Genomic DNA, 24,207 nt, shown 5'->3' on the forward strand with positions numbered 1-24,207 from the left:
TGGCATCACCAACACAATGAACACTGGTTTGGTTGGATTCCGGGGGTTGGCGATAGACAGGGAGGCCCAGCGTGCTGTGATTCATGGGGTCGCAAAGAGTCGGACACGACTGAGCGACTGAACTGATGCCTGGGTTACTAAAATGTTGGTGCAAGTAGTACTATCCAGGATACTCCAAAAGACAGGCAGATCATTACAGATTCCTGGGACGTGTGCTAAGCACACTTCTGCATTCTTGTGGCCACTTAGGTTCCATAGTTGCTTTGGGGACTGTGTGGGCTTTTCACGGACTGCATCACAGAATATACCCCTCAGGAAAAGCACTTGGGGAGTAGTCACTGGGAGTCACACAGGGCTTCCTACCTCTTGGTCCACGCAAGCCAAGTGCATGTCAGCTCCTGCAGTCCTGCCTCAAGAGATCCAGGATTTGCTCAGGCTTTTCTGTGAAGGGCCGGATAATAAATATTTTAAGCCTTAGGGCCATGTGCAGTCTCTGTCATGTCACGTATTCATCTTTGTTTGAATTTTTTTTAAATAACTCTTAAAATTTTTAAAATAGTCTTAGTAAGTCATACCAAACTCAGATTTAGGCCAAGGGTCATACATAGTTTGCTGACTTCAGCAGTAGATCCAGTGATAACAAAATCAACTTAAGTTCCCTTTCATTTTCGTATTTCCAGGCTGAAGGGAAATTTCAGCAGAACAGCAGGCTGTAATTTTTTATATTAAATAAACTGTCTGCAGCTCTAAATCTTTGTTTTTCTTCAGATTGTTTCAGGTGACTTAGGCATTTCAGATCTGACTGTTGAAAACATAGGAAAAGGCCATCCTCCTAGGATAGCTGCGGTTACTGGCCTGATGGTTGAAAAAACCACTCTCATGCCTGCTCCTGTCTCCCCACTGTAGGGAACTTCAGAATAATAATTGATCAGGAAGCATTGAGTCCAGGCCCCGTGGTGCTTCCTTCCCAGACTGACTGGAAGGCAAGCAATGCTCATCCATCCGAGCTCTGAAAAAAGAAACCATAGTACAGAAAAGACCACGACCCTGAACCAGGGGGTGTGGTTGGCCTCTTAGGCCTGTTTCACGAGGCAGAGCTGCCCTGTGAATGGATGCCCAGCAGCACAGGGTCAGAGTTGGCTTCAGAGCTGTGGGAGGGCATGGAACACCCTCCCTCCCCGTCCCCTCTCTCCCCCTTTTTAAAGTTTTTGTTAGGGAGGAAGAGGGAAGTTTAAAATGGAGTATGACCTAGTACAGCATTTGAGCTAACAAATTAAACACAGACTGCGAAATGATTGTTGGCATTAGTGTTGCAGCGTGAGTTGTATATACTGGGGTGGATCCAAATATATGCTCTTCACATTAAATGCCTGTGGATGTGTGCCTATGGGATGTAATATAGACTTGAATTGGAAATAAGCTGCTTCTTCCCATGGTATTATAGCATAAACCCATATTTTTAAAAAAGTTTAAACAGTTTGACCATAGCCATATAATTCCACATAAATATCACCTTTCATTGCATGCATGCTCAGTCATGTCCGATTCTTTGTGACCCATGGGCTGTAGCCCTCCAGGCTCCTCAGTCCATGGAATTTTTCAGGCAAGAATACTGGAGTGAGTTGCCATTTCCTCCTCCAGGGGATCTTCCTGATCCAGGGATTGAACCCTAGTCTCCTGTGTGTGTGTCTTGCATTGGCAAATGAATTCTTTACCACTGAGCCACCTGGAAAGCCCAGATATCACCATTGAAAGAAGTTAGTTATAAATAATGTGAAATGCTAAGGAAGTGTACATAGTATTAAATGTTTTAACTGAGAGTGACAGCTGTTCCTCACGTAGCATCATATCCCTTCTATTGTAAGACATCCTTTCTCTTGGTGGAGGTTGCGGGGGTGTTTAGTGAAAATAGGAGCAGACACCAAACTCCCCAACTAATTTTCTATCTTTCAGTCGGGGTACTTATAAAAAGTGTGTTTACTTTGTAAAAATTCCAATCAGTACTTTGCATCACTACAGCTTTTTTTTTTTTTTTTTTTTTTCAATTTGAAAATAAAAATTAGTTACTTTCAAGCTGGGAGCAAAAAAATACTTCCTCTGTATCTGTATCACCGTGCACCATAAGGGGAAGGTCTAAACACACACACACACCTACCTGCCAACAATCACTGCCTCTGGGGAGTTTGGGAGAAAAGTCTTGCTTTTTATTTTTATTTCACGCACATCTAAGCTACTTTAATTTAGATCCATTACTTATACCTTAAAAAAGGAAGACAGAAAGGAAAATGCCTGCCTGGTGGGAAGATGGCTGGCAGTCTATGAAGAAAGAGTTGAGCTTCACTCTGCCTACCTCTTAGCCCAAGGACTGCCGAGGGCATGTGCACTGTCTACCCAAGAGCACAGACCAAACCAGAAAGTACCTACAAGGGCGCAGCACTGGGAGCTGTCCTTTCCTGGCTGGCCGTCATTTTGCTGTGTGGCTGCCTGATTTCTCTGGTGTAGCCTTCCTTCCAGGCACTGGAGGACTCACCCTCGAGTTCTTTGTAGGCACAGGAAGATAGGGGGTACCAGCTCCCCAGCAGCTTGGCAGTGCGTTGCCTCCAATGAGGTAGACACAGGGCTGCAGATTTCAGGCCTGTTTAAAGTCACTAATGGCAGCTTCTGAATGCACCCTTCCCAGCAGCCCCCATCGTTCTCTTTGAATTTTAGCAGAGTGTATTATTTCAGATTGAAGGCACAAGGAGAAGAGGACGGCAGAGGATGAGGTGGTTAAATAGCATCGCCAACTCAATGGACATGAACTTGAGCAGACTCCGGCAGATAGCGGCAGACAGGGAAGGCTGGCGTGCTACAGTCCATGGGGTTGCAGAGAGTCAGGCGTGACTTAGCGACTGAACAGTAATGACAGTTATTTCAGAGACATCTTGCATGTAGTCCCTTATAAGTAAGATAGATATATGTTAGATGTATAACTTTAAAGGACCCTTCGCTGCCTGTGTTATTCTAGTTTGCACATTTAATGCATGTTAGTCAGATGAAGCGAGTAGGTCTTTATCAGCTACAAGTGGTGTCAGTTTCTTTTTTTAAAATAACAACAGTAAAGACAGCTCTGCAGAGAGAACCCTGTTCTCACAGTCCTCTGTCCTAATTCATTGTGGCTTTCCTGTGAGAAGTGAGGCGCCTGTGACCTGAAGCTGTTTCAGAGATTTCTTCTCTTCCTCCTGCCCGCCCCAACCACTCCTGCCCTTTTCCATGACTTCACCCACTTTTTCTTGTGACCCCAGTGAATCAGCACTGGGAGAGGAGACTGTAACTTGCTCCAAATACAACGAGCTAGCTCTGCACCGGGTAGACCATAGCCTTCCTGGTGGTTCCTGAAAACCAACCTCTGAGCCGTGACGGCAGAGAGAGGCCTTGAAAGGAGCATCAGCCACAGCTGCCTGCCGGGGCTGCTCCCTCCCAGCCCCAGCCTCTCCCCTTGGTACCCTTAGAAGTGGCCCAGCTTCTGGGCCTCCCAGCTTTCCTGCCCCGCCTTCTCTTCATCCCACTGTAGAGGCTGCAGGAAGGCCTGTCTCACCTTAAGTGGTTCATTCTGTGCTCCAATCAGTAGATCTGGGCTTTCCCCTGGTGCCTTGCTGATGAGTCAGCCAGGGGCCCACTGCGCTTTGGCTCAGGAGGCCCATCTTTAAGTGTCTTCCTCTGTAGAGAGTGGCCCACGATCGTGTCTTATGAGTCACTTTCTGGAGAGTGGGGAAGGGAGGAGTCAGTACCCCTCGTAAGCCGGGACGGGCGTGTGCTGACAGGAGGGCTGAGAGGGAGGCCTTTCCCCTGGCGAGGAGTGTGCTGTTACGTTTGGGAGGCTGGACATCCCGTTTCTTTGTGGGGAAGCAGATGTTGACTGGCTTGCCTTCCTTCCTTAGGTGGTTTTTTGGCAAAATCCCCAGAGCCAAAGCAGAAGAAATGCTCAGCAAACAGCGGCATGATGGGGCCTTTCTTATCCGAGAGAGCGAGAGTGCTCCTGGGGATTTCTCCCTCTCCGTCAAGTAAGTATTTCCTGCTCTGACTGCCTGGAATCCTGTCTCCAGCTGATGGACATTGTGAAACCAGGGGCCAGGTGTCTGGCTCCACACACTGAAGGTGGCAACCTAGGAGAGGTTTCGTCTAAACTGCCTGTTTTAAATCGGAAAACTGTATATTAAAATCCTCATCTCTGGCTCCTCTTAAAAGTTGTCTCTCGCAGCACTAGATTTAGGTTCCCGTGTGGAGTACTCTTGCCTGGCAAATCCCATGGACGGAGGAGCCTGGTGGGCTGCAGTCCATGGGGTCGCTGAGGGTCGGACACGACTCAGCGACTTCGCTTTCACTTTTCACTTTCATGCATTGGAGAAGGCAATGGCACCCCGCTCCAGTGCTCTTGCCTGGAGACTCCCAGGGACGGGGGAGCCTGGTGGGCTGCCGTCTGTGGGGTCGCACAGAGTCGGACACGACTGAAGCGGCTCCGCAGCAGCAGTGGCCGAGCAGCTGAGTGTCAGAGAGGAAGCACTTGTTACTGCTGCCTGCCCCCAGCAGCCCGCAGTGCTCCCCGCCACCCTCTGACAGCAGCTGGTCGTCAGGTCAGCTGCCTCGTGCACCTTTTCCAGGTCTCCAGCCAAAGGCTGCCAGCATCAGCAAAAGTCGACCACAGGAGTTTGGAGGCTTTTTGCTTTTCCCAGGGGTAAATTTAAATGTGGAAGGGAGCTGATAGGCAGTGGGGGAAGGCAGGGAGTCATACCACTGTGGGGATCATGGAGAATATAAACTGGAACTTTGAGAATTCTAAGCTAATCACTCCCCACCCACGACACAAGGATTTTGACTCCAGTTGTCCTTTCCATATGTGTTTTGACTCTGTCCATTTCTAGTTCACATACAGGAAACCTGCCCTGACCCCACCCCCACCCCAGAAATCTTACTGATGACCTCATCGTTTATGTGATGAGGGGCTGATTAAATTAAAACTCAGGTCACTTTAATATACATTAAAAATGAAGACTGTAAAACAGTTTATTTGCCATTTACGAATGATATCAAGATTTTTCAGTTTCAGAAATCAACTCAATATCTTGTTTCATTTTAGGACCAAATGTGCGGTTAAAGTCTTGGGGTTTTTTTTACTGTAGGTTTAAATCGAAAAATTTTTGTGTTCCTTTTCTCTGTGAAGATGTGGGAGGTGGTTTCAGGTAATGTTTTCAGTATTCTCAGCTACATTTCCAGTATAGTTTGGTTTTAGTCCCATCGTGAAAAAAATCAAGCCCTCTAATGATCAGCTTTCCTCTTCTAGCAGTGGCTTTTCTTTTTTCTTCTTATAGGCTTTACTTTTCTAAAGAGCAGAATTTATGTTCACTGCAAAGTTGAGTGGAAGGTGCAGAGGCTTCCCGTGTGCCCCTCACTCCCACACGCGCAGAACAGTGGCTTTCTGACGCGCCTGACTACACGCATGCAAACGAGCATCTGGTGGGCGAGGAGCACCTTGAGCTGGCAGGGTTTTTATGCTTCTTATTAACTTGCGTTTCCTTCTCTTCCTTACGCCTTACACAGACCCAAGGATAAACCCAGCTGTGGAAGACGAGGTACAGGCAGTTAATCCTTGACTGGTGCCCACAAGCCCCTGGCTGTTCACATTTGATTGTCTGATGACCATGATCCCTGCCCATACTCGCCAGGTGGCTGCCGGAAAGCTCCCATTTTTATCAAATAAAATCTTTAAAGAGCTCATGTTTTCCGTGCTTTAGAAATAAAATTTGAAACAGGTGTCATAACCACCTCTTAATAACACAAGCTTCCGAGCCAAGGAGGTTCAAGAATCCACAGCCTCAAGTTTTCAAGGTGTTGGGCATCTGTGGTGAAAAGACTCCTGTCGTTAACAGCTCACCCCATCAGGGACCCTGTACCCCTTTCAGAAGCCACGTGCTATGCACAGCAGTAGAGGGCTTCCCTGAGCCCAGAAGTGCCACTTAAATATGTCCTCCTTCAGTAAAGCTTTCTTGCTCATCCACCTTTTTTCTCATGAACTAGCAGTGCAGTTTCTAGGCTCTCTGCGCCTGTACTCAGTGACTGCCTTCCAGCTCAGTGCTGCCACCTGCTGGGCTGGTTTTAAGAAGTAGTTTCGCTTTAACACGGATGATGGGAGGACGAGGCTCCCATTTGTTCATTTAACAGATGTTCATAGAGCATCTTTGGATGCCAGTGGGGACCTTGAGGACTCAGCAGAGAGCAGGACAGGTGGGCCCTTGCTTGAGCTGATGTTCAAGGCAGAGAACATGATGGTGGTGGGCCATTCCCACTCAACCAGGTCATGCTGTTTTTCTGGGCCATTGTAGAGAAACCACTTGTCATTTCTCCAGGTGATAGAGAAGCCTTTGGGGGGTGAGGAGGTGCCTGGGCCTTTATTTATTGTCCCTACATGTCCTTTTCTTCTGAGACCTTTTCAGTGTGTGTAGAACTAAAATCCCTGATTAGAAAACACAACTTTAAATTCTTCCCAGTTATAGGAGAATTGTTGGAAGTGTGTCCAATCCCTCCTTTTCTCACCTCATTTCTTATCCTACCTTTTGTAGTCTTCAGACGTCACACAGGATTTCAGTTCTTTTTTTTCATTTGGCACAGTCCAGGGCATGTAGAAGCATTCTGTAGGTTGGGGCTTTTTTTTTTTTTGAACAGATGTCTTCAGAATTAGGTTAATAGGGCTTCCTGTCCGGCGAGGATTCTTCCTGTTGTCGCTGGCAGTCATCACCCTGATGGAGGGTCTCGGGGCACTCTCCACCCACTAGGGAGTCAAGTTCTGCTGCAGTCCTGGTCTCCTCAGCCTGGGAGGGCGTGGCCGAGACACCAGGTCTCCAGGGGTCCTGCTCGGTGGGCAGGTGGCCCCTGGGCAGCCGGGACAGAGCCCTCTGGCCCCGTCTCACGTGTATCCTCTGCCCCTCCCCAGGTTTGGAAATGATGTGCAGCACTTCAAGGTGCTCCGAGATGGGGCTGGAAAGTATTTCCTCTGGGTGGTCAAGTTCAACTCTTTGAATGAGCTGGTAGATTATCACAGATCTACATCCGTCTCCAGAAACCAGCAGATATTTCTCCGGGACATAGAGCAGGTGCCACAGGTAAGCCTCAAAAGAGAGGTTGGGATCATTCTTAAGCAATTAAGAATAGCTCCTTAGGCAAGCAGGTGTGTTTTGTTTGTTTTTTGAAGGGTTACTTCAGGGCCTTCTATGCTCATTATTAACTCATGTTAAAGATTTGGATTTGAAACAGTTTTGCATTTCCCAGAGTCTGCTTCTGTGAAGCAGTGTGCTGCAAAAGTTACCCTGTGTCTCTAGGACGAGGGTCTTTAACACACCCTCACACACACTTTGCCTGGAAGTAGACTGTGAGGAAAGTCACACCTGTAAGGGGGTGGGGTCCACACTCATGGCTGAAATCCTACGCCTCATGTACTGGTTAGCACCACCCTGTTGTGTACAAGCTTTATCCTTTTGACTTTCCCTAAGTGACACAGTGATGGAACTGAAATATTTCCTCATCTGGGATTGTAAGCAAAGCTCCAGGAGCTGCTTCTGCAGTTCTTTCCTGAAGCAGTACCTGCTGCTGGATGCTGGGGCGAGGCTGGCCACCGCAGTGGGGACCCTGCAGTGGTTTCCATCGTTGGTGAAAGATTACAAACACCCCCCCCCACCCCCCCGCCGGAGTAAACTCCGTAAGATTTGTGGAGGGGGGAGGAGAAATGAGGGGTTATTTCAGAAGGTGTGGAAAGGCTGCCCGCGTTCGTTTCCCCGTCACTGGTCCGCTTCCAGGGGGCTGGCCACGGTCAAGGGTGCAATGTGTTTTCTCCCTGCCCTCTTCTGCAGCAGCCGACATACGTCCAAGCCCTCTTTGACTTTGACCCCCAGGAGGATGGAGAGCTGGGATTCCGTCGGGGAGACTTTATCCACGTCATGGATAACTCAGACCCCAACTGGTGGAAAGGGGCTTGCCACGGGCAGACCGGCATGTTCCCACGCAATTATGTCACCCCCGTGAACCGGAACGTCTAAGAGTCAAGAGATTATTTAAAGAAAGCAAAAAATTTTAAACACACACAAAAGAATTAAACCCACGAGCTGCCTCTGTCAGCAGCCTGTGAGGGAGCTCAGAGCACCTGGCTGGGTCACCTGGTGACCGGCTCACTTTGGTTGGAACTCGGGGGGGTGGGAGGGGGAGTTGGATATAACAATGCCAAAACTTACCTATAAATTAAGAAAAGAGTTTTTATTACAGATTTTCACTGCTGCTCCTGCTCTTCCTCCTCTGTCCTTTTTTCATCCTTTTTCCTCTTCTGTCCATCAATGCATGACATTTACTGCCACATATAGTCCTAGCTGATGCCAATAATAAAAGAAAAGAAACCACGTGGGCTGATATTTTCTCTATGCAAAATGTCTGTTTTAGTTGGGAAGACAGAACAGCCGCTCCCGTGTTTGCGTTTTATATACACACAGGAGCAGGCGGCCCCTGCCCTTCAGCTTCTGCTAGAGGAGGGAGGGCGTGAGTTGGGGTGACAGGAGGGGCTGGTGCCCCCCAGGGCCTCCTGCGAGCCAGGCGCCAAACCTGTGTCTTTTCTATTCCATTTCCCTTTCAAGTGGTGTTCCTGAGCATGCTGTTTTTCATAGTGCCTTCTGCCTTATTTCGAGGGTTGCTTCTGAGTGGTGTTTTTTTTCTTGTTTGTTTTGTTTTAAAAATAAGTTAAAGACAGTCAGCCAATTTGTCTCCTACTCTGTGTAAATATTTTCCCCCCGGGGAGGGGAGGACAGGGTAGAGAAGAGGAGCAAGCGAGAGGAGGATGTGGGCGTCCTGCCTGTGGGCAGCCAGAACCTTTAAGGTTCAGCTTTAACATTTGTAGCCCCTGGAGGTTAAGGGAGCCAGGGCACAGTGGAACCAGGTTACCGCCCTCCCCACGTCTGACTGCATCTGGCTGTGGGGGCGTGGGGGGCGGGGGCTGGGTCCTTGACCTTGCAGTCTCGGGTGTTATCTGTCCCCTCCTTAGTCCCAGACAGCCACAGTAACCAGTCTCTGGAGCCAGCCAGTTTCAAGTGCAGGAAAGTCCAAGGAGTTTAAACTGTATCAGGTTCTACCATGTTCTACACTGGGGGAGAAAACGAGCATTTTCGCTTCATCTTCCTTGCTCTGAAAGCTGAGGGTATCTGTTCATGGCTCTCAACTGTTGTGTCCCCTGCCTGACCCGCCCAGGTGAGCTTCAGGCCACACTCGGGAAGCATCTGGGGGGTTTTTCGTTTCTGCATTCACAGCAGGCTGTGTTCGTAGCTGCTCCACCTGGCCCCCCGAGAAGGAAGTGTCTCTGACGCAGGGGCAGATGGAAGGAAGGTTGGAACTAGGAAGGCCAAGTCCGTGGCAGAGCTCTGTCCGTCTGCCTCCTGCCGGCTTCTTGTCCCTCGTGGTGATGCCCCGTGAGCATCCTCTCTCCACCCGCCCCGTTCCCACAACAGACAAAGAGCCGCTGGGAGTTGGTGGTGGCCTTCAGCTCCTGAAGCGGTCAGTCAGCGTCTCTGCCGGACTCTGGTCGTGGACCAGGCTCAGCCCGGAGCGCCTGGGGCCCAGGAGGCGCCTCCCTGGACAGAGCATCCTCCACTCTCCACTTGCTTCTCTCCTGATAATACAAGGAATCTCTGGCATTCTGCACCTGGACCATTTGATTGTTTTATTTTGGAATTGGTGTATATCATGCAGCCTTGCAGAACTAAGTTTTGTGTGTATATATTTAAAAGAAAATCAGTGTTTAAAAAGACCTATGTACTTAATCCTTTAACTCTGCGGATAGCATTTGGTAGGTAGTGATTAACTGTGAATAATAAACATACAATGAATTCTTCACTGTATTTTTTTTTTTACTCCTTTGCCTTAAAAAACCTAGATAGAGACTGTCAGGGACTGGGGGTGCTTGTGCTCTTATTTCCGACTCACCTCACTCTGGGGAACCACGTGGGTCTCTTGGGCCCCGGGAGGAGTGATGCCCATGTCATGTTGATCAGAATCCCTGGGAGCAGGTTCCTAGTGTCGTAGGAGGCCCCACCCTCAGCTCCGCCATTAGGGCGGAGGGCACCCACGGGTACGCCTGATGGTTCTGACCGAAGGCCCGGGCCACACTTTGAAAACCAGCCCAGATCTAGTACTTAGGACCTAGTGTGGCTGGCCTGATTCTCGTCCCGCCCCGCTACCTCCATCAAGGAAAGACGGACAGAAGGAGCCGTGCGGGAGGAGTCTCGGTGTCCTGAGTCACCGCAGCAGTCTCGGCGGCGCAGTAGGCCTCTTCAGGGTGACCCCGAGCCTGTCACCACCCACAGCACTGGCAACAGGAGGTGAAGAAGGACTTGTTTAGAGAGAAAACACCACCAAACCTGAGGAGTTTCCCTTGTGTCCTTGGAGCCCAGCGCACTGCCTTGCTTGTGTCCAGCCTGCTGGGAGCCAAGGGGCTCAGGGTCCACTCAGGCTGGCTTCTCCGAAGCTGATCCAAAACGGGGCCATTGGAGTGAGAACCTGCAGGCTCCGTAAGGTTCTTTTGCCCCCTTTTGACTCGTGGCTTCAGAATAGCCTCAGAATTAATAGGAAAATGACTGCTTTTGCACTAGTCCAGTCACAAGTTTCTTGGTGGCTGTGTCCCCCTCCTCCCACACTGGGTCTGTCACCTCTGGGCGGGGAGCACCTCTGGGGAGAGACTCCGCTGTGGGACAGCTCAGCCGGCTTTGACGACCGAAAGCTCTGCTGGGTGAGTGGGCTCTGCGCTGTTCTCTCCTGAGCAGCCCTCCTGACACTCTTCTTACCAGTGCCCTGGGAGTCTGTAACAGAAGCTCGATGGAGACCTGATTGTGGAGGGGATGGCGGTGATAGTGCCTGCCCGGCGCTCCCAGGCAGGGGGCAGGTTGGAAGGAGAAAGGTCATGGGCGCCGTGTCTGCCTTTCCTCTACACTCGTCCCTCTAGTAGCTGACCTTCAAGTCAGGACATCTTGCTTTCCCAAACAAGTGAACCAGCAAACCTGAATTGACATGCAAATTCTCCAGGTTCCATCTGAGCCCTGTTATTCACAGAACAGCATGGAGAGCTTGCTTACTGACGGAATGTGTGTGCCTTTGGGGGCTTCTTAGACTAGGGCTGGGGAGTTACAGACCCCTCCCTCCACCCAAGACCCCAGGTGGGGCCTGATGAAGCAGGACTCCACTAGAAGGAGTTGGAAGTAGGCAGCTCTGGAAGGTTGGGGTTTGGGGATTTTTGTTTTTCCAAGGATAGCTTTCCCGAGATTCAGTTCACTATGTGGAAGTCACTTATTTCTTTTATTTGGTCATGCCATGCAGATTGTGGGGTCTTAGTTCCCAGACCACGGATCCAACCCAGGTCCCCTGACATGGAAGCTTGGAGTCCTAAGCACTGGACTGCTGGGGAAGTCCCACAAGTCACCCACTCAACGTAGACCATTCGGGGGCTTCCAGTGCAGGGACTGGGGGTTTGGTCCCCAGTGGGGGAACTGACGTCCCACATGGTGCAGAATGTGGCCAAAAATTAAAATGGAGCGGGGGGAACCCTTTAATAAAGTAGCCCGTTCAACAGTGTTCAGTAGTGTTCACAGATGATGCAGTCGACTTTAGGACTTCATCATCCCGCAAAGAAACCACGCGTCTATGACCAGTTACTTGCCGTTTTCCCCCAGGCCCTGGCAGCAGCTAATCTGCCTTCTGTCTCTGTGGGTTTACCTATTCTGGACATTTGACATAGGTGACATCATACAATACGTGGTCTTTTGTGACGGGCGTCTTGCACTCAGCATCATGTTTCCAGGGCTCATCCCTGGGGTGACACATACCAGGATGTCATTCCTTACGGCCATTAACACGCTTTGGTGTGGAGACACCACGTCTTTTTTATCCATTCATAGAATGATGGGGGGCGTCTCACATGGCTCAGTGGTGAAGAATTCACCTGCTGTGCAGGAGAGGAGAGTTTGATCCCTGGGCTGGGAAGATTCCCCTGGAAAAGGGAATGCCAACCCACTCTAGTATTCTTACCAGGGAAGTCCCATGGACAGAGGAGCCTGGCAGGGCTACAGTCCATGCGGTCACAAAGAGTCGAACGGAGCTTAGCGAGTAAACAGAGGCAATGATGGGCATACAGGTTGTGTCCACTCTTTAGCTGTCCTGAACGATGCTGCTATGAACATTCATGTGTCGGGGTGTACAAGGACAGACCCTGAAGGACTTGAAGCAGAAGAGCAGACAGTCCTTTTCAGCTGGAACAGTGGAGAACGGGGACCACGAAGAAGAGCCTCTTGGTGAGCAGTTGTCCTGGTGAGCAGGAGGGGGCACAGGGGGAGCCACCAGAAGCTGGCTGATCTGAGCCACGTGTGGGAGGACAGGTTGGGGGGTCGAGGAAGAGGAAGGGTAGTGATGACCGTGGGGATCCTTCTTGAGCAGCAGGGGCCCTGAGGCGGTTGTCGGTTGAGACAGGGAGCAGGGGTGCGGTGGGGAGGGAGGGTAGACAGTTGCGTGTGAGGTGCCTGTAGCCAGACATCTGGAGCAGAGAAGGTGTTCCCCTCTCGCTCGGGAGACAGATCTGGGCAAGGGACTTGGATCAGGGTCAGAGGTGTGGAGGTGGCCCTGAAGTCCCCGCCCTGGGCGAGAGATCACACCTGCCTGCTGAAGCCCTGAGGAAAGCCAAGCCCTGAGACCTGGATGAGGAAGCAGCAAAGGAGAGGAGGTGGGGACAGAGAGGCAGGATACAGACAGGGCTGCCGGCGTGGGGGTAGCTGTGCGTCCAGGAGCTGGCCCCCAGGGCCATTCTTCCCCAGGCTCCCTGACCCCCACCCTGTCTTTCCCAGCCCGTCCTGATGGTCCCCAGACTGCCCAGCATGCCTTTTCCCTTCTGCCGAGAGACCTTCCCCGGCTGCCGGGTTGCTGAGAGGACGAAGTGCAGCTTCCTGACCCACACGTGTGCTGAGAGGACAGAGTGAGCTCAGAGTTGCGAGACCAGGGCTTTGTTCCAGGCTGTGTGGCCTTGGGCAGAGCCCTTCACCTCTGACCGCTTCATTCATCTGCTTAAAAGCAAGCCCTGTCACCAGGGTGCCCTGAGGGATCTGTAGACGTCTTACAGACCATTAAAGCGTGATGGGGGACTTCACTGGCAGTCCTGTGGTAAAGGTAACTGGGGGAAAAAAGTAAGTACGATGGGACCGGTACTGATGATGCCCTTGCTGTTCAAAGCCTTTTACAGTCAGCCAGTCCTCCAGCCCTTTGGCCCACTGAGCCCTTTCTGAGTCCTGGCTTTGCCAACATCCACCTTTCTCTCTGATCTGAAGCCAAGGTCTCTCCTCCTCTCTGCTTGTCCACTTACCCCCAACCCTACATACCCTACCCTCTGAGAACACTTCCTGACCAGCGCCCAGTGAACACTGCTCCACCGCCGTCTCAGAGCCCCAAACGCAGGAGTGCTCCTTGACCCGTCCTGTTAACACCACCCCACCCACCACCTCCAAGCCCCGGGCCCTGCTTCAGCTGCCGGTGGATCTTGTCTACAGCCGGGAGCAGTGGTGCCACAGTGAGGAACCCAGAGGCTGCGGTGGCCTCGGACAGGTCACCTGTGTCTGGGGAGTGAGTCACCAGGTCGGTAACCTTAATCAAGTTACCTTTCTAAGCCTCAGGTCAAGAAACAAGTCGATAAAAAGAAAGTGAAGATTGCACGGGCTAATTGTTACTCACTGCTGGCTCCCACAGCTGGCAATTCATTCAGGGTCCAGCGAACTCCTGCTCAGCCCTGTGCTCACCCACAACTCTTGTTCTTACTGAGGGCAAAGGAATTCATCCAGTATTTTCAATTTTTTTATACTTAAGTCTTTGATCCATTTGAAGGCTGTGATCAGTGAGAGTTTGGGTCCATCTCTGTTTCCAGATGGCTACCCAGTTGCTCAGATACCATGTATTAAAAGAGCCATTGTCAGCTCTCAGATTTGAGAGAATGCATTAAAAAAAAAACAAACACTTATTTTGTATGGGGGTATAGCCCATTAACAATCCTGTGATCGTTCCAGGTGAACAGCAAAGGGACTCAGGCATACATATACATGTAACCATTCTCCCCCAAACTCCCCTCCCCTCCAGGCTGCCCCATAGCCTTCAGCAGAGTGAGAGGATGTGTTTTGTACTGAGTTTCCGTGTGGCAGGGTCCTGTTCCTCGGCCCTTGCAAAGCGTGGAGGGGCTGCTTCCCCGAGGCTCCCCAGCAGTTAGGACCCCTGATGGGGCCGTTCCGCCCATTGCTCTCCCTTCTCACCTTGTCCCAGCTCCTCTTGTTTACATTTTTACCGTAAACTTTAGAATCAGCTTGTCTAGGTCCAGGAAAAAAAGATGCCTCTGGGTGTTTTTATTTGGATCCTGTTAGATTTGTAAGCTGCCTTCGGAAGAACTGACATCTTCATGACGTTGAGCCTTCCTGTCCAAGGACACAGTGTATCTCCAGTTTCATGTCCCCTGGGAGAGTTTCAAAGTTTTCCTCCTGGAGGTTTTGCACATTTCTTGTCCTATTTATTCCCAGATATTAATATTTCATCTGTTTTGTGGATTTTTTTTTTCTTTACATGAGCTAAGTTGCTTCTGTCGTGTCAGAAGAGCCCACCAGGCTCCTCTGTCCACAGGATTCTCCAGGCAAGAATACTGGAGTGGATTGCCATGCCCTCCTCCAGGGGATCTTCCTGACCCAGGGATGGAACCTGCATTTCTTTTGTCTGCTGCCTTGGCACGTGGACTCTTTACCGCTAGCGCCACCTGGAAAGCCCATTTTACTTTTTTACTGTCTTTTTTTTTTTTTTTAACTTTTTATTTATTTTTATTTTGGCTGCACTGCATGGCTTGCAGGAGCTCATTAGTTCCCTGACCAGGGATGGAACTCGGGCCTCTGCAGTGAAAGCAAATCCTAGGCCAGCAGGGAACTCCCTGTGTTTCATTGATTTTTATTTATTTATTTTTTTAAAGATGAGGAAGCAGGAGAGAGCACAGGAAAGGCTCTCTTTTTTTCTTTTTTTAATATTTATATATTTCTCGGACTGTGCTGGGTCTTAGGTGTGGCTCGTAGGATCTTTCGGTTGTGGCATGTGGAATCTAGTTCCCTGACCAGGGGTGGAACCCAGGCCCCTTGCATTGGGAACACAGAGTCTTAGCCACTGGACCCCTGGGGAAGTCCCGTATTGATACTTTAAATCAGCCATCTTTTCCCTGGTCTTTTCATCTCACTGGTGTTTGTCTACATATGGGAAGGTATCGATTTCTCTAGACAAATGTTGATCTCATTTCCCTACTTAATTATTGGATGGTTCGAAGTTTCCGTCCTAAAGGAAATCAGACCTGAATATTCTTTGGAAGGACTGATGCTGAAGCTGAAACTCCAATACTTTGGCCACCTGATGTGAAGAACTGACTCATTTGAAAAGACCCTGATGCTGGGAAAGATTGAAGGCAGGAGAAGGAGACAACAGAGGATGAGATGGTTGGATGGCATCACTGACTCAATGGACATGAGTTTGAGTGAACTCTGGGAGCTGGTGATGGACAGGGAGTCCTGGCATGCTGCAGTCCATGAGGTCACAAAGAGTCGGACACGATTGAGCAACTGAACTGAACTGAAGGTGTTTGGCAGTTGATCTCACACACAGTGCTGTGTTTAAATCTCCCATTTAAACCCCTCGAGAAGGCAAGCTCCAAGAAGGCTTTTCCACTGCTTCCAGAGCTCCCTGCACCGAAACCAAGCAGACAGAATTAGCTTAGGGAGCAAATACTGAGGCTAAGAGTTGGAGGGGACTTCCCTGGTCATCTGGGCTTCTCTTTTGACTCAGCTGGTAGAGAATCTGCCTGCAGTTCGGGAGACCTGAGCTTGATCCCTGGGTTGTGAAGATCCCCTGGAGAAGGGAATGGCTACCCACTCCAGTATTCTGGCCTGGAGAATACCATGGACTGTATAGTCCATGGGGTCTCAAAGAGTCAGACACGACTGAGTGACTTTCACTTCACTTCACTTCGCTGGTGGTCCAGTGGCTAAGACTCTGCATTCCCAATGCAGGGAGACTGGGTTTGGATTCCTGGTCGGGGAACTAGATTCCACATGCCACAAGTAAGAGCCTGAAAGCCACAATTAAAGATCCCATGTGCCAAAATGGAGATGGAAGATCCCATGTGCTGCAGCTAAGACTCGGCACAGTCAAATAAATAAATAAATGTTAAAACAAAAACCATAAAATAGAGCTGAAGGTGCTCTCTTAGATGAGATGCTTTACGACTCCTATAATGAAATTTGTTTAAATCTGCTCAGACATCTTGTGTGAATACAATTCAAAATATTTAGTTCTGAATAAAGGATATAAGTCCTTCTGTAAACACTTCCTGACCATATAGTTGCTCTTTCCAACACTTGGGGAGCCTGAGAAAACTAACCCACAGGGAGCGATTATGTTTCTCAGGACAAAATGTCACATCTGTCAGGATGGCTATTTAAAAAAAAAAAAAAAAGGCAAGAAACAACAAGTATTGATGAAAAGGCAGAGAAAAGGAATCTTGTACACTGTGGGTGGGAATGTAAATTGGTGCAGCTGCTTTGGAAAACAGTATGTAGGTTCCTCAAGAAATTAAAAATAGCCTTCCGGGCAGGTAAAATTCAGCCAGCCATTCAGGGCAATGGACTCTCCATTCTAGAACCATGGCCCAGTTTGTCCATAACCTTGCCTAGAAGCCCTGCCATTGGTCGATGCTGCTGTGACTTAAAGCCCCAACTGGCCATATTTTGAAACAGTTGAGCAGGTTCTTCCAACTCCTGCTGAGGTCCCTACAGCTCATCAGAGCTTGGAACAAACTGTCCATTTTGCTCGAACTGGTAACTGCAAACAGCTCACAGTTAAGGAAGCTCTGCTGAACGGTTTGGTGGCCACTGAGCTGTGGATGTGGTTTTATGTTGGCAAGATCCTGGGCAAGAGTGGCATCATCACCTGTGATGTTTGAAGACCAATCTTTGGTATGTGACTATATCTGCTTCATTGTTTGAGTGCTCCAGGACCACATGGAACAGACTGGTATGTGAAGAAAATAAGATAATGTGAAAGTTGCTCAGTCGTGTCTGACTCTTTGGGACCTCATGGACTGTATACTCCATGGAATTCTCAGGCCAGAATACTGGAGTGGGTAGCCTTTCCCTTCTCCAGGGGATCTTCCCATCCCAGGGATCAAACCAAGGTCTCCCGCATTGCAGGTGGATTCTTTACCAGCTGAGCCACAAGGGAAGCCCATCAGACTGGTTCCAAACAGGAAAAGGAGTGCATCAAGGCTGCATATTGTCACCCTGCTTATTTAACTTCTATGCAGTGTACATCATGAGAAATGCTGGGCTGGAAGAAGCACAAGCTGGAATCAAGATTGCCAGGAGAAATATCAATAACCTCAGATATGCAGATGACACCACCCTTATGGCAGAAAGTGAAGAGGAACTAAAAAGCCTCTTGATGAAAGTGAAAGAGGAGAGTGAAAAAGTTGGCTTAAAGCTCAACATTCAGAAAACAAAGATCATGGCATCTGGTCCCATCACTTCATGGGAAATAGATGGGGAAACAGTGAAAACAGTGTCAGACTTTATTTTGGGGGGCTCCAAAATCACTGCAGATGGTGATTGCAGCCATGAAATTAAAAGACGCTTACTCCTTGGAAGGAAAGTTATGACCAACCTAGATAGCATATTCAAAAGCAGAGACATTACTTTGCCAACAAAGATCCATCTAGTCAAGGCTATGGTTTTTCCTGTGGTCATGTATGGATGTGAAAGTTGGACTGTGAAGAAAGCTGAGTGCCGAAGAATTGATGCGTTTGAACTGTGGTGTTGGAGAAGACTCTTGCGAGTCCCTTGGACTGCAAGGAGACCGAACCAGTCCATTCTAAAGGAGATCAGTCGTGGTTGTTCTTTGGAAGGACTGATGCTAAAGCTGAAACTCCAGTACTTTGGCCACCTCATGCAAAGAGTTGACTCATTGGAAAAGACTCTGATGCTGGGAGAGATTGGGGGCAGGAGGAGAAGGGGATGACATAGGATAAGATGGCTGGATGGCATCACCGACTCGATGGACAAGAGTTTGAGTGAACTCCGGGAGTTGGTGATGGACAGGGAGGCCTGGCGTGCTGCGATCCACGGGGTTGCAAAGAGTCGGACATGACTGAGTGACTGAACTGAACTGAAGACAATGTGTCAAAAAAATTAAAAATAGAACAATCAGATGATCCAGCCCTCCCACTTTGGGGTTATTCCAAATAACTGAAATCCAGATCTCAAAGGGACATTAGCATTCCGATGTTTATTGCAACACTGTTCACAATAGCCAAGATGTAGTAAAACCCAAATGTCCGCCAACAGATGAATGGATGGGACTTCCCTGATGGTCCAGAGATCAAGAATCCATGTTCCAATGCAGGGGACATGGGTTCGATCCCTGGTTGGAGAACTAAGATCCCATATACCACAGGGCACCTAAGCCCACGTACCACAACTAGAGAAGCGTGCATACTGCAGTGAAGACCCAGCACAACCGGAAACAACAACAAAACATCAAATCCTCCAAAAAATGTTAGATTATACAAGGAAAAAACAAAAACAGGTGAATGGATAAAGAAGGTATCGCACACACACACACACGCACACACACACACACACACACACACACACGGGAATACTGTTCAGCCTTAACAAGAAGGAAATTCTGCAACATGCAACACCACCAGTTAACATGGAGGGCACTATGCTTTAGCGAAATAAGCCAGTCACAGAAGGATAATTCCACTTGGACGAGGAATCTAAAGTAGTTAAATTCATAGAATCAAAGAATGGAATGGTGGTCACCAGGGGCTGGGGGAGGGGGAAACGGGGAGTTATTGATCAATGGGCAGAGTGTTTCAGGTCACCAACATGAAGAAGTCCTAGAGCTCTGCTGTACAACGTTGTACAATAACGTGTTAAGCACATGAAAATTTAAGAGGGTAGCTCTCATGCCAAGTGTTCTTACCACAATAACATTTTAAAAATTAGAAAATATAAAGAAAGATCACTTGACTATAATAGCTGGTTCTGGAACCTCATGGGAGAGGGAAAGTGGGTAATAGCCATGTGACGAGGAACAAAAATAATCTTTGCAAAGCTCCGCCAGGATTCTGGTGCCCGAGGAGCCCTGCTCCGGCCGACCCTTCTCCTTTGCTGGGATGCATGGGGAACAAACACCCAGAGGCGGTAATAAGGGTCTTGCCAGAGCCCTTAGAATCTCAGCCGTCTCGTGAACAGTCACCCAGTTACAGCTCTGGTGAGGACCAGACCAGCAAAAATACTGCCCTCCTGCACGCCATCTGCACCCCTCACCCTAAGAGTTAAAAATCAGAAGAAAAATGAATATTTTATGTTTCATTTTTGGCCATGCCCTGTGGCACACAGGATCTTAGTTACCCAATGCGGGATTCTTTACATATATATATTATGTATTGGTTGTGCTGGGTCTTCATTGCTGCATGCAGACTTTCTCTAATTGTGGCGAGCAGGGGCTACTCTTCATCGTGGTGAATGGGCTTCGCATTGCGGTGGCTTCTCTTGTTTCAGAGCACAGGTTCTGGGTCCAGAGTCTCCAGTAGTTTTAGCTTGCGGGCCCTAGGGCGAGTGGTTGTCGTGCACAGGCTTACCTGTTCCACGGCATGTGGAATCCTCCCGGACCAGGGATCGAACCTGTGACCTCTGCATTAGCAGGCAGATTCTTTATCCACTGAACTGCCAGGGAAGTCGCCAGATGCTTATTTTATAAGTTACTGTTTTCCCTCCCAACCCTTGCTTCCTGTCCTGGCCTGAGGAGCTGGTCTGAACAGGAGAAAAAGGTGGTTGAACATCCTTCTCCTTCCACCCTCTGCTCCTCTGAGACTCCCAAGGCAGAAGAAAGTGGGCAAAAAGCTCTGAAGCCTGTCTCAGTCAGCTCTGGCTGCTGTAACAAAATGCCAGAGACCAGGGAGTCCAAGATCATGGTGCCAACAGATTCAGTTCTTTGTGGAGACTCCCACGAGGGGAGAGAGAAAGTGAGACAGACACAGACAGAGAGCACTCTGGAAATCAAGACGCTAATTCACCCTGAGAACCCCACCCTCATGACCTCATCTACAGCTGATTCCAGCTCAAAGGCCCCACCTCCTAATACCCTTGCCTTGGGGATTAGGGCTTAAGCATATGATTTGGGGGATGCCAACGTTTAGTCCGGGCTTCCCTGATAACTCAGTTGGTAGAGAATCCGCCTGCAATGCAAGAGACTCCGGTTGATTCCTGGGTCCAGAGCATCTACTGAAGAAGGGATAGGCTACCCACTCTGGTGTTCTGGCCTGGAGAATTCCAGGGACTGTATAGCCCATGGGGTCACAAAGAGTTGGACACAACTGAACGACTTTCACTCAACGTGCAATCCAGGACAAAGTTTGTAGCCATAGCTTCCGACCCTACTAGCTGTGTAACTTTGGGCGACTTACCCAACGCCTCTGAGCTTGTTTCCTCGCAAGTATGATGGCATGGCACACAGTGTCTGCTCCCAAGGTTTTGGGGAGAAGTGACTCATATATGAAATACCATGCACGATGCCAGTAGTCTCACTCAGTACATGTTTCTCTTCATCTGTCCATCGGTGGCAGAGAGGCTGTCTGTAAGCCATTTTCCCCTCTTCCTTCTATACAAGAGGAATGCTCGATTTTTAGCCCATACCTGGTTATGCAGAGTATTTGTCCCCGCCACTCTAGCGTTTAGGTGTGGCCATGTGACTAAATTCTGACCAATAGGGTCCAAGTAAAAGTTCCCCCGGCAGCTCCAGGCATACTCCCCAGGACCCCTTTCTCCTTCCATCCATCCCCCATCCTCTTGCTGGAATTCCACCCGCTGGCCTGGGTCAGACAGTGAGGACCACACCCTAGAAGCAGGGCATGGTGAACTGGAAAGAGTCCATGCCCCTGGGAAGTTTGTGGGGATAGCTGCCAGACCAGACCTGGACAGGACTTTGATGAATTTAAAGCGCAATTATCATGGAACCCTGTCACTTTCCCAGCCTCTGAATATTATCCTGTACCCTGTTGTTCAGGACTGTCTACCAAGTGGCCAGTCTCCACACTTCCTGACATCGCATTTTCTCCAGAATTTAAGGTACCTCAGAAGCAAGTGTCTCTCCCTCCAAAGTGAGCCAAAGAAAGACATCCAAAGATGCCCCCACAGTCTTTCTCTGTTTGACTCTCCCACCCGTCTAATCCTCCTCCACGCCCACATTGCCCGTCTATAAATACCTTCCAGGGGTGGAGGCGGACGTGGAAAGGGGAAGTCATTTCACTGGGAGCCTGGCCGAGTCTCGTTTCTTGCTGCTCTCACAGCATCTGCTGAGCACTTTGAACATGGACCGCGCTAGGCACTGGAGACAGACCCAGAATAAGAAAGTTATCAAACACCGACCTCCGCTGCAGACCTGAGGAGGATACTGAACAGTGATCTATCCCAGGACAGGGGAGGGGACAAGAAGATGAGAGGGACCACAGGCTTAGACGGGTCAAGAAGGGCTTCAGAGAGACACCGGGGGAAAGAAGGGAAGATTGCATACGCACGAGCACGCGGCATCAGAAAAGTAGACAATAGCAAGTCACGACAAGGATGTGCAGACACTGTCCTGGTCTCTACTGTGGCTTCCGTCTCACCACTTCACCTTCTTCCACTCCTACCGCCCGGTGACCTAACTCTACCCTCAGAGGCCTGGAGGACCAGAGCAGGATGTAACACAGCAAAAGGCAAGGGCGTTTTTGAGAATCCATGTCATGGTTCTTTCCTTTTTGTCACCAAATAATAGTCCATTGTGTAGATATACTGGGCTTCCCAGGTGGCGCTAGTGGTAAAGAACCCGCTTGCCAGTGCAGGAGACATGAGAGATTCCGATTGGATCTCTGGGTCTGGAAGATCCCCTGGAGGAGGAAATGGCAACCCACTCCAGTATTCTTGCCTGGAGAATCCCCTGGATGGAGGAGCCTGGCATGCTACCATCCATGGGGTTGCAAAGAGTTGGACATGACTGAAGCGACTTCGCACACGCACAAATGTACTACACAGTATGGTGCTCTATTGATGGATATTTAAACTATTTACAAATTTGGGTGCAATGAACATTTTTATGCAAATTTTATGGTAACCATGTTCTCATTTTTTCTTGAATAAACACCCAGAAGTAAAATTGTTGGGTCATAGGTATAAGATGTTTGGTTTAATAAGAAACTTCCGGGCCTTTCTCCACGTGTTTGTACCATTTTACACTCCTACTGGCTTGGAAAAAACCCTGATGCTGGGAGGCATTGGGCAATGCCTGAGAATTACACAGTTGCTCCACAGTTCTGCCAGCATTTGGAGTTGTCAGCCTTTTTAATTTTAGCCATTCTGGGGGTTGGGTGGTGGTATCTCTTCATGGTTTTAATTTGCACTTGCTTTGACTAATGATGCTGAGTGCTTTTTTGATTGCTTATTACCTATTTGTTTGTGATTGCTTATTACCTATCTTTCTTTGTGAAATGTCTGTTGAAATCTCTGGCTTAATTTGTTTATGGGGTTGTTCATCTTTTTAATGTCAACTTGACATTCAGATTTGAGATTCCCAGCTGTAGTCACCCCCTCAGTCTGCCGGGATGAGACATGTAGAGGAAGAAGGTATGGACTGAGGTCAGCGTAGGGCCCGCCAACCCTGCCTTCATGACAGAGCTGCATCCACTGCCTCCTTCTGCATTTGGTGGTGAGTGAAGACCGGCTCTGCACAGACAGGAAGTACCTTCTCAGTGAAGCTCAGAAGTGGGTGACAGGTGAAGGGCTGTCAAACACAAAGGTGGATGATCTGGTTACAGAGAACCGGATGCTGAAAACCAGGTAGCTGGAAGCCTGGAAAACCCTCTTCAGACTGACACTGACACTTCCTATAACTTCTTGCTGGGTTTCCCCGATGGCTCAGCAGTTAAGAACCTTCCTGCAATGCAGGAGACGCAGGCTTGATCCCTGGGTCGGGAAGATCCCCAGGAGGAGGAAATGGCAACCCACTCCAGTATTCTTGCCTGGAAAATCCCATGGACAGAGGAGCCTGATGGGTGACGGTCCACAGGGTCGCAAAGAGTCAGACACAACTGAGCGCACACACATAGCTTCTTGCCCTTTGGCTCTACTGAGAAGAGCAAAAGAAAAAAGTTGAAATGCATAAGAAATCAGCTCTTGAAAGTTACTGGACAGTGACTCCTCTTTTTTTTTTTTTTTCTCCTGGTTCGTTTACTGGTGTTTTAATCATTTGCTGAGTGAATCTGAAAGGATGAAAAAGGGAACTGGATTAGTGTCGTCTCTATCTTTGGCCCCTGCAGCCTGTCAGAACATCTCCCAGAATCTTCCAACAGTTGATTTTTCAAACTTACAGCTTGAAAAATAAGTACATAAATAAACAGGTAATGGAAACTCATGTCCACACAAAAACCTACCCACGCTTCATTATAGCAGCTTTATTGATAACTGCTAAAACATGGGAGCAGCCAAGATATCCTTCTACAGATGAATGGATAAACAAGCTGTGTGATACATCCAGACATCCAGTGAACTGTTATTCAGCTCTAACAGGAAAAGAGCTGTCAAGATATGGGAGAACCTTGGATATGTATCACTAAGTGAAAAAGTCCGCTCCAAGAAGGAAGAAATTCTGACTTGTTCATTGCTATATCCTCTGCTCTGGCCATGTAGACCCTCAAAAAATATGTAATGGGGGAAAATAAATGATGGGTGAGAGTCCCTTCCTCTCATTCTGAGTCGTCAGAAAGGAGGAAGAAACAAGGGCTACTTAGGATGATCAGCTAAGAAGTAGATCCCGAAGTCAGTCTCTCTCCAAATGAGGACCACCGATCAAAATGCTCAGACCACACGGCAGATCTGCTTGATTAGGACGAATGTCCCGAAGTGAAGGTTGCTCAGTCGTGTCCGACTCTTTTCAACCCCGTATATGCTCCATGGAATTCTCCAGGCCAGAATACTGGGGTGGGGAGCCTTTCCCTTCTCCAGGGGAATCTTTCCAACCCAGAGCTTGAACCCTGGTCTCCCACATTGCAGGCTGATTCTT

At 49.0% G+C, this 24,207-nt stretch overlaps 1 protein-coding gene across 1 annotated transcript in view; it reads left to right on the forward strand.

Annotated features, from left to right (window-relative positions):
- Positions 1-8,420, forward strand: part of GRB2 (growth factor receptor bound protein 2) — a 64,458-nt gene extending 56,038 nt beyond the window's left edge. The window contains exons 4-6 of the mRNA XM_052657353.1: positions 3,921-4,043; positions 6,968-7,136; positions 7,881-8,420. Of these exons, the coding sequence (XP_052513313.1) occupies positions 3,921-4,043; positions 6,968-7,136; positions 7,881-8,066 (478 nt within the window). The 3' untranslated portion in view covers positions 8,067-8,420. The remainder of the gene's footprint in view (positions 1-3,920; positions 4,044-6,967; positions 7,137-7,880) is intronic.
- Positions 8,421-24,207: the final 15,787 nt, after the last annotated feature.

Source organism: Budorcas taxicolor, chromosome 19, assembly GCF_023091745.1.
Source record: "Budorcas taxicolor isolate Tak-1 chromosome 19, Takin1.1, whole genome shotgun sequence".
Classification (NCBI taxonomy): Eukaryota; Metazoa; Chordata; class Mammalia; order Artiodactyla; family Bovidae; genus Budorcas; species Budorcas taxicolor.